The 10,614-nt window shown below is 49.7% G+C and overlaps 1 protein-coding gene across 8 annotated transcripts in view; it reads left to right on the top strand.

Moving 5' to 3' along the window:
• Window positions 1-10,614, top strand: part of Gas7 (growth arrest specific 7) — a 232,331-nt gene that overhangs the window by 217,431 nt on the left and 4,286 nt on the right. For all 8 annotated transcript variants that reach the window (XM_028869379.2, XM_037200583.1, XM_037200581.1 and 5 more), the window contains 3 exons: window positions 1,394-1,472; window positions 6,368-6,496; window positions 8,002-8,125. In XM_028869379.2, the coding sequence (XP_028725212.1) occupies window positions 1,394-1,472; window positions 6,368-6,496; window positions 8,002-8,125 (332 nt within the window). The remainder of the gene's footprint in view (window positions 1-1,393; window positions 1,473-6,367; window positions 6,497-8,001; window positions 8,126-10,614) is intronic.

Consider the following 10,614-nt stretch of genomic DNA (forward strand, 5'->3'; position numbering starts at 1 on the left):
CTGCTGCCTTTGAACTTGGAAGTGGCAACTCCTGTGCTCTGGCCCAGCGGGCTGTCTTCTAATCAGCATTTGCCACTCAAGTTTAATTTTGCATGAAATGAAGTCAACTTGCTGGGTGAGAGGTCTGGAAAAGGAGTCAGGGGTCTGGTTTAGAATGATCGTGGGGCTGAAGGGTCCACATAATGAATTCTGCATCTTGGGTCCTTTGGAAGTCTCCAAGATTTGGGGAGACGCCTCCTGTTTGGAGCATCTCTTTGGAGCAGAGAGATGGCACAGTTTAGAGTGTACACTGCAAGCCACAGTAGGGTGCACAATCCAGAATCTGCTAGAGAGAAACCATGCCCCTGCAGATGGCCAGGAGAGCCTTCTCAGTGTGTGGCTGCACCTGGGATGTCCCTGGACCCAAGTGGACCATCTGCGCCTCTCCTGGAGGCCAAGTGGCTGAGCTCTGTGGGCTGGCTGCAAGAGAAGGGCCTTCAGAAACGAATCTGGTTTTTTCCTTTAGTTACCAACGTATATGTGTCCCCTCAGCAACAACCCAGGGTGTGGAGTGGAAAGGTACCGGGGACAGCGCTGGCCGGGCACCAACCCCACTGCAGCACAAGCTAGGGAAAGGCACCCCCGCCCTCTCACACCTCCCTGAGTCCTTGAGTGGCTCTGGGTTCCAGCTATTTCTCCTGCCGCTGAGATGCTTGCTCCTCTCTTAGACACGGAAGCAAGGCCGGCTCACCTTGGCCTCGGTGGCTGAGTCTAGTCTCGTTCAAGTCTTGAATGTTCTGTACCTCCTCGAGACATGGAGCCTAGACCTGCCATCCCTTCTTAGGGAGGGCTGTAGCTTTGGACCAGAGCCCTTTCTGTGTGGCAGGAATCTTAAAAGTTCTTATTAATAAAAACAAACTCAGGGCCTGGTATTGGGGCGAACCCTGGAAGATCAGAGAAGCAGAACAAGCCACAGCCACCTCACCTTGCCAATTCCTCAGCTGATCCTGTTTCCTCAGACTGGAAGCTTCTGAGTCCTCATCCAAATGGATCTCAGCTGAACTGTGCTGCTCAAAAGCCTAAAAGCTTAACCAGCCTCTAGTTCCTGGTCCTCACGCCTTATATATCTTTCTGCTTTTTGCTATCACTTCCTGGGATTAAAAGCATGTGTCACCATGCCTGGCTGTTTCCAGTGTGGCTTTAAACTCACAGAGATCTGGACGGATTTCTGCCTCCCAAGTGATAGGATTAAAGGCGTGTGTGCCACCATTTTCTGGCCTCTGTATCTAGTGGCTGTTCTGTCCTCTGACCCCAGATAAGTTTATTAGGGTGCACAATATTTTGGGGAACACAATACCACCACATCTCTGCCCACCCCCACCCCTTCCGTCTAACAGCCTCCTTCGTGTTGCAGTTCCCTGGGAGAGGCGTGGGCCCAAGTGAAGAAGAGCCTGGCCGATGAAGCTGAGGTTCATCTCAAGTTCTCTGCCAAGGTAACCCTCCCCGCCCTCCCGCCAGAGTTAGAGCAGGACACACTGATGACTGGTTACCAGCTCTCTATTGCTTACATGGCTTGCCATTTTCCATGGTACCAAGTCCCCGAATACAGAGTTGGGAGGAGATGCCCATAGCTCACCATTAGATGCTGTTCCCACTGAATAGACAGTGACAGAGATGACTGGACGTGTGCACCAAGAGCCCAGATAAGAGCATGGCTTCGGTGTTGAGAAAGGATTACCTTTTTTGAACATAAGCTTAGTTTGTGATCACTGGTGCTTACTATAAAGTGAGTTCATTTAATTTCTTTTTGAATCATGGCTATTTAACAAGCAGCTCACAGTGAGCTCTCAGGAGCCCTGGAAGGCAGGCAGCCCAGGGTCTGTGTGGTAGGAGTGGATGCCTCCTGGTTCACTCAGGTGAACCCCAGCCGCTCTGTGTTGGTTTCACAGGCATGGATTGACATGGTAGTCAACTCTGTGTCTGGAACACTAGGTTATGTCCAAGGGAAGATTTTCGAAACTCGAGTTGTTGTTGCGGAATTTCTGAATGTCCCCTCCTTTCATTTGATTCCAAGACACTAGAACCGGGGCTTTTTTGAGTTCAGGCGTGATTCCGTCCTGTTCACTTCACTACAGTCAACACTAAGCACTTGTAGAAGATGCTTAATAGAGACCTTCAGACGAAATGAGTAAACAGAGCAAGAGTTCTCAGCCTGTGGGTTGCAACCCCTTTGGGGGTCAAATGCCTATTATGGGTGTTGCCTAAGACCACTGGGATTCACAGATGTTTACATTACGATTCGTAACAGTGGCAAAAATACAGTTATGAAGTGGCAACAAAATAATTTTATGGTTGGGGGTCACCACACCATGAGGAACTGCATTAAAGGGTCGCAGTGTTGGAGGGCTGAGAACCGCTGCGATAGAACTGCGGGCCATCTCCTCCCTGCCCCCCAGGCTCTCAGCTCTGTTCTGCCTCAGGATTTTTCTGTTTCCAAATGAAAACATTGTCTCTTCTCCCTGGCTTATATCTCCACATTTTCTCTCAGCCCCTCTGCTCCTTTCAAGTGAAAATTAAGCTAAATGTCTCAGTGAGATCATTCACACTAAAGCATGCTTGACTGATAGGCCTGCCCATTAACAGGCCTTTGGGAGTGTCGTCCACCATCTTGACTGACCCTCTCTTCCCTCTGACCTCCTGCCACCACCAGACAACCACCACAGCCCTGGGTGCTATCTATCCAGGTGTTTGAACACCCAGAGTCCCCGTGTTGAAGTACCGACTTGGTCATTTAAAGGTGGTATCCTCCAAGACATTGTTGCTTCCCACGGCTTCCACGCTTGCCTCTAACTGCCTTCTCTTCACAGTGCTGTTCCCACTGTTATTGCAGTTCCTTGCATTAGGGTCCCGGGCCATGTGCACTCTTGAAGGACAGGACCATGTCAGTCTCCCCAGCCCTCCCTCTGTGGCGTACAATGCACAGAGAAGGAGGGGATGACTAGATCAGAAGTCTGAGACCATGGGAGAGCTTTGCAGGGACAGTGCAGCTTCTGGCTCCTGGCTTCTGAAGGGTGTGAGTGCCCGAGATGGAGCCGGTACCCGCATGTGAGTGAGATTTCCTAGATCACCCCATGCAACCAAGCCCTTCCCCAGCACATTGGCATGGGAGCCCCCCATGAGGAGAGGAGGGAGCTCCCTGAAACGGCTGCCTTCAGCGCTGCAGATGATGCAGCGGGTTATTTTTAAGCCATGGTTCATGAGTACCTTCCTTCCAAGGCCTCCCTCCCTCCCTCCTCTTGTCCCAGCTCCCAGCAGCGCTGTTTTTCCCTTGCATGGGATGGAGGTGGAGGCCATCAACCAGATCTCCAGCATTATACATAGGGGGAACCCTAACCTGAGGAAGCGCCTGCCCGCACAGGGAGCGCCACGGAGAGCATGCAGGCTGAATTCCCAAACACTCAGGCCATTTTAAGCAAGGTTCACAGGCTCACAGACCCCAGCACTAAGGGCGGCTCATAGAGAAGGGGTGTGCCAACATGGGGTGCAAACTTTAAACCATCAGCAGTTCTGCAGCTTCTGGCCTGGGTGGGCTGATGGCTCCAGGCTAGCCCAGTAGCCTCTTAACAGTGGCATGGCGATTTCTTAAGAGGAAGAGGGGATTCTGAGGACTGATTTGTCAGCCTTGAAGACTATGGTTCCCGAGGCACAAAACCTATTTTATGTCAGCTCCAAAAGGTTTATTGAAATTCTTCGCCATCCGAATGCTCCGTGTCGAGGGTAAAAGCCTTTTAAGAAATGGGATTGCGTACGGCGTGCTCTCCAGCTTTGCCAGGCTCCTGGCTCAAGCCGGTGCTAATAGCAACAGCAATCTCAAGAAATGAGCTCGCTCCATTGGAAGGCAGTTAGAACCAGCCCCGTGAAAGAGGGGAGAATAGACACGTTCCTGCTGATGGAAGGAAACCTGACCATGCAGTAGGGGCATGTGCACAGGCAGATCTGAGGGCTCCGGGGTGGGAGTGGGGGTGTGCAGGGGGTGGGGTGGAGGTGGGGGGGAATGTGAGCCCAGCACCGTCACTAACAAGCTTTGTGAGCACTGGTGGGTTACTTGGCAGCCCCACAGTTCCATTTTTTTTTTTCATGTGTGAAATGAGGAGTTCCAAGTGGGTCCATGGCTTTAATCTGGCCTGACTATGACCACAGGAGGCATTTCACATGATCACCAAGCACATATGCGTACCCACCCCCATACCAACTCTGAGACACACATGTGTGTAGCCAACGCAGATGCTTCTAACACTCTACTTTTATTCTGCCTAAAATACACCCTGACATTTTTTCTCCCCAAGTTGGCTCTTATTATCTCAAAAACCCTGGTCCTGACCCACCAAGTTAATTTCACAGCTAGTCACTCGCCACTTGGAAACGCCCAGACCAGACAGTCACTGAAATCATTTCCAACTTGGAATTCTTCTTCTTCTCTTCTGACAGGTGATGTGAAAAGAAGGGGTTGGGGGAGCCATGCCCCCCACCAGTCACCCCCATAGTCCAACCCATCTAGTACAGGCCTGACTGGCAACATATTCCCCAGAAACACTCTCAAGAAAGATCACTGTTGCCCTGCTGGGAGCAAAGGCTTCGGAGCTAAGAATGAATCTGAAAAAGACACCAAACCAAAGTTCTGAAGGAAAAAAATATTGGTTTTAAGAAGTCCTTAACATATGAGCAGGAGAAATAGCTCAGTGGGTAAAGCACTCGATAACGCACAATCATGAGGACATGAGTTCAAATCCCCGGAACAGAAAAACTTGGTGCATAGAGTAAAAGCACTGCACTTCATAGCAACAGCCTTGAATCTCAGCTGAGACGGTTGGGGCAGTGTCTGTTGGTGGTGTGCGGTGTGACAGGCATGTGCAGGGCAAAGTGCCATGTATTTGTTGAGCCAAGACTGCTATGAAGTCACGTCATGTGACACAGACAGCTTGGGTTCATTTAACGTCTGATTTCGAATTAACTTGTGGTTGTTGCATGTTCATAAACCTTGCATGGTTGCCAAGTTTGCATAAGACCCACATTCAATTTTGTGTCCCCGTTAGGGGGCGCAACCCACAGCTTAAGAAGCTGGGGGTTAAAATAAGAACACCCGAGTCTTGGGTAATCTCCAGAAAAAAAGACAGTGTCACAAAAACCTAAGCAAGGGGAGACAAGAAAGTCTCCAGAACCCCAGAGCTGGAAGTCATCTGTTTGGGAGGCAGAGCTGGCCAGCCACAGACACCAGTGGGACAGAGGGGGCGTCATGCTGAGGGTCTCCAAGGCACTGGCCCACTGGAGTTATAGAAGGCTGAGTCCGGGCAGGGGCTGCTCATCTCCAGGAGGTTGGGTATGGGGCACAGGAGAGCGCTAGGCTGCCCTCTTGGCTGACCAGTTTTGGGCTTATTGATCCCCATTCTTGCAAAAATAAACACACCATGCTTATAATCAAAACAAATATCTTAAACGACATCTTAAGAAAGTGTGATGCGCAGTGGGAAAGAGGGAGGGTGCTTTAAAACCAGATGCCACCAGCTCTTCTCACTGCAGAGGACTCTTCCTTGGGCCCTCAGAAGGAACATGAGGACAGTAGACTAGGGTGGGGACAGGAAGTGCGCCTGCTTCCCTCAGTGCTTCTCAGGACAGTTGTCCTGGTGCATTCCCAAAGGTGCATTCCCAAAGGGCCTCCCGACAGCCCCTGCCACCGTTTCCTGGAGGTCTGACCAGGCCCGGGTCATCTTTGTACTCCAGGCATGAAGCACGTGATCCATAGATACAAATGATCTCAGATCACCTGAGTGATTGACAACCTTTCCAGTCATCTGCCAAGCTTCACACAACAGTCTCTCTGCTAAGTGCCTGAGGACACAGGCAGGTGATGTGGTCTGGCCCCCAAAGACTCCCAATTTGAAGAGGGCAGAAGAGGATGCCCAAACGAAGCTATACTAGACAACTATATATTGTGAAACCCAAGTGAGGGTACCCATGCGAGGTTCTTTAGTGTGACTCAGTCACTGCACAGTGTACAAGCCACCAAGTGTCAAAGACAAGATGCTGGAAAGAGGAGAAGCTGTTATAGGGCACAGAAAAGGAAGGAGTGAGCTAATGTGGTAACTGGAAAGTTCTTGGCTACCCATTTAGCACATGGCTATGCTGCCTAGGACCTAAGGTGGCCAGTGCAGAGAGCTGATGAAGATGCTCATCTCTTTAGCCTTCTCTGGATGGTCTAGCCATCCAGACCACTGCCCCAGGGGCTGGCTTCTATGAGAGGGTGGGAGGTCTCGCTCACACCCTAACACAGCTGTAACTTGGTGCTGAGCACGCCTTCTCCACCCTCCTCCTTCTCCATCCTACTCCACAGCTCCACAGCGAGGTGGAGAAACCACTGATGAACTTCCGAGAGAACTTCAAGAAGGACATGAAAAAGTGTGACCACCACATCGCTGACCTCCGGAAGCAGCTGGCCAGCCGCTATGCCTCAGTGGAGAAGGTGAGAGGCCAGGGTACCTCGCTGGTGAACAGCTTGGGGTGCTTGAAGGACAGAAACCAGATGTTGGTGTCACAGCAGAAACCTTTGTCCTTGTGTGCTGGAATGGTGGGGGGAGGCCAAGGAACTCCCGCCTATTCATGTGGCAGGCAGGAGTTGCTACCCCAGGACACTTGGAAGACTCTCCCAAGGGCGACAAGGAGCAAGGAGAAGCTGAGGATGAAATGGGAGTTGTAATGGCCGCATGGGCAAGGCAACCCCTATTTCTGTGGGCACCAAGTCAGATGTGCTGCAGCTGCTCACATGGCTACAGCGTCTGGGCCTCATCTTCAGGGGTTCCTTGAACTGGTCTCCCCTCCCAGGTGTGAAAAGAATCACCTTCCTGTGGGTGGTCATCCCACAGGAGGCAGGGCTGCTGGTGGCCAGCCCTGGAGGAACAGTTTCCCCAGTGGCCTGATTGGGTGTCCTCTAGAACAGGAGTGGCAAACCACTGCAGGTACCCAAGATGTGGCTACATCTCCACCAAAAGCTGAGAGTAGATGATGATGGTGGTGATGATGACGGTGCTGATGATGATGAGTAGGAGGAGGAGGATGGTGATGATGATGGTGCTGATGATGATGGTGATGATGGTGGTGGTGGTGGTGATGATAATGATGGTGATGATGACGGTGCTACTGATGGTGGTGATGATGATGGTGTTGATGATGATGGTGATGATGGTGGTGGTGATGATGGTGGTGATGATGATGACCGTGATGATGATGGTGGTGGTGATGGTGGTGGTGATGATGATGATGGTGATGATGATGATGATGGTGATGGTAATGGTGGTGGTGGTGGTGGTGATGGAGGCACAGTAAGGGCTGAGGCTGTGAGATAAGTAAATTGGTACCCACAAGCTGTTGTGCACTGTTAGCTCAGGTAACTCAGGTAACCTTTATGGTCCCTTCCAACTCTTGAGAGACAGTGGGGTTTTTTTTTAATCTTTATTAATTATATTTATTCATATGTATGAGTGTTTTGCTCAAATATATGTCTGAGCACCACCACTTGCCTGGTGCCCTTGGAAGTTAGAAGAGGGCATTGACTCCCCTGGAACTGCAGTTATAGATAATTGTGAGCCACCAAGTGGGCGCTAGGAATCAAACCCTGGGCCACCTGCAAGAAGAGGTGTCTTGAACCACTGAGCCATTATCTCCAGCCTCAGAGACAGCGGCTTTAGGCTCACAGTACAGGCACATGTTCTGGAGGCAGCGTGGCCTCAGAGACTGACAGGTCACGCGCAGGTGTGGCTGGAAGAGGGCGGGTAAGAAAACCCCAGCTAGGGGCTAGCCCTCTGGTTCCTTTGTGCCAGGGTGCCATCATCCACACAAGCAGGTAGGATGAGCACGGGTGGGTGGGTGGCAGGACCCTGAAGGCTGGCTGCGGCTTTATGAACAGCTTCTCTGGGCTTGGCTGTCTCCCCTCACCACACTCCCCACCTCCCACCCACCACCCACCCGCAGGCCCGCAAAGCCCTCACAGAGAGGCAGAAGGACCTGGAGATGAAGACCCAGCAGCTGGAGATCAAGCTGAGCAACAAGACCGAGGAGGACATCAAGAAGGCGCGGCGGAAGTCCACTCAGGCTGGTGAGCCCAGCGGTGTCCTAGCAGTACCAGCCCGGGGGGGGGGGGGCAACTCTTCTTGTCAGGCTCCCATTCCTGTGGCATGGTCCTTCTCATCTCCCCCCTTGGAGTATCCCTTGTGTCTCCTCCCTGCCCATGTCCAGGGATCTCAAGGGAAGGGAAAGGAAGCAGGCAAGCTACTCCAAGGTAGCAGTGAAGGCTGCCCAGCTCATCCTATTCCTTTCATGGCCTTTGGGTTTTTCCAAGCCCTGGATCTAGGTCTAGAGAGATTGACAGATTTTTCCATGCACCAAGAACTCAGGGCCCTGTCTCTATTTGAAGAATGCAACTGCCAACCCACCCATCCAAATGCTCCACCTCCCCAGGGAGTTAGTTATGCTGTGGAAGTGAGCTCCTGACCTGAGGACAGAAGCCAGCAGTATTCAGTCTTAAAAGCATCCATAGTTCAGAATTTGCCCATATTGTTCCAGGAAGCCGGTTTCTGCTGCCACCTAGTGGTAACAATTAGCTGCTACACAAGACAGGAAGATAGGGCCTCAGAGTCTAGAAAACAACTTTCTCAAGGATGCCAAGTCTCTTGATTTCTGACGAACCTGCTGCAATTTGTATCATTCTAGAATGAAGTATCCACCTTGGATGGTATAAAATAAAGTGGGATAGAAATAAGTTGACAAAAATTAGACACATAATGACACATCCTGTCCAGAAACATTTTTATAAATTCCTGATATGTTTATTATAAATAGAGAGGGGATCCAAAGAGGGAAGACATATATTCAAATTAATTCATTAAATTAAAAAACAAAACTATATAGACACAGCAGTATACAGCAAATGTTTTCATCAGTGCACAAGAGTATGCTATTCACCAGATATAATCCCCAAATAATTCTCTGAATTCATATAAATTGGATTATATTATACCCTATCTTTGATCTTGCTTTGCAATTAATATGTCTTAGAAATAGCTCCCATCTTGCTCCCTCTAAACCTCTTTATACATCCAGTCATGCACATCAGACACTTTGATTTTTATTGCTGTGTTTTATTGTGCAGCCTGTGAGGAATCTCAGGGCCTCACACATACTGGACAAGTACATTCCCACTGGGCTGCAGCTCCAGCCCCCATGATTGTATCCAAATTTATTCCATCATTTCCTTTAATAGATTTTAGGACTTTGAGATTGTTTCTGAGTGTTTGCCCAGGACCAGAGATACTGTGTTTGTTATTGGAACTGCAGCTCTCTGCATACGTAAGAGCAGAACCTCCCATGGACAAAATGAAGATGCTGGGTCGGAAGGTTTGATTCATTTTGACAGATATTTCCAAATTGCTTTCCAGAGAGGGTTCCATGGCTAACACCTTGAATGCTTATTACTATTGCCTATTATCAAACTTGAAACCACTGGTGTGCTGGCAATATATATATATATATATATATATATATATATATATATATATGTATATGTATATTGCTATTACTTTGAAATTCTCTATAAGAGGGTTGAACATTCTGAAAATACACTCATGAATTATTTTCACACACACACACACACACACACACACACACACACACACACCCATAATGAGGAACTCAAATCCCTGTTGAATGCTGTGTGTCATTCTTAGTGACTGATTGACAGGTTAGGTATGTGTTAGGGAGAGTCACCCCTGGTCATTCACATTGCAAGTATTTTCCCATGGTTATCATTTGCCGTTTACTTTTGTTCTTTGAAGAAAAAGCAAGAAGGTTTTGTGTTTCTTTGTTTGCTGGCTTGCTTTTGTTTTTCCTTGCTTGGTTTCTGCAGTGGTTCTCTGTATGGTGTCGTTCTCTCTGCGGTATCTGGGTTTGAGGAGGGCTGACTTGGGGAGGCCTCCACCTGGAAGGAGGCACTGACATGTCTTCCCTTCTGGTCCTTTTCCTCTCCTTCTCTATCTCTCACAATGCTACTGAGAGGAAAAGTGTCCAGATTCTCAGGGGCTCTGCCATGAGGAGTATCTTGCTGTCTATCTAGTCTCTGTTCCAAGCACTTGGCACTTACCAGCTCCTCTTCAAGATGACTTTTGTTGTTGTTTTGTTTTGTTTTTTGAGACAGGGTTTCTCTGTGTGACCTCGGCTGTCCGGGAACTCATTCTGCAGACCAGGCTGTCATGGAACTCATAGAGATCCATGGCTTCGGCCTCCCCAGCGCTGGGGATTAAAGGCGTGCGCCATCACTGCTCAGCTACGATGACTCTTTAAAGCTACAATGCCATACTTTGTTTCATGATGAAAATACTGAGGCGTGGGCAGATTAGGTGGCACACCCAGAGTCATGCAACTTATAATGGTGGATCGAGGCAGCCCTGGCATTCTGGTTCCAGAATCCACTCTCTCAGCTGGCACTTTGAGGAAGGGTCCAGTCTCCGTGTCTTGGGCTGCCACAGGAAGGCAGCAGCCTTCCCCCCACCACTTTCTGGTGCTGCAGATAGTCCTGAAACATGTTCTCAA

This window comes from Peromyscus leucopus, chromosome 8b, assembly GCF_004664715.2.
Source record: "Peromyscus leucopus breed LL Stock chromosome 8b, UCI_PerLeu_2.1, whole genome shotgun sequence".
NCBI classification, from domain to species: Eukaryota; Metazoa; Chordata; class Mammalia; order Rodentia; family Cricetidae; genus Peromyscus; species Peromyscus leucopus.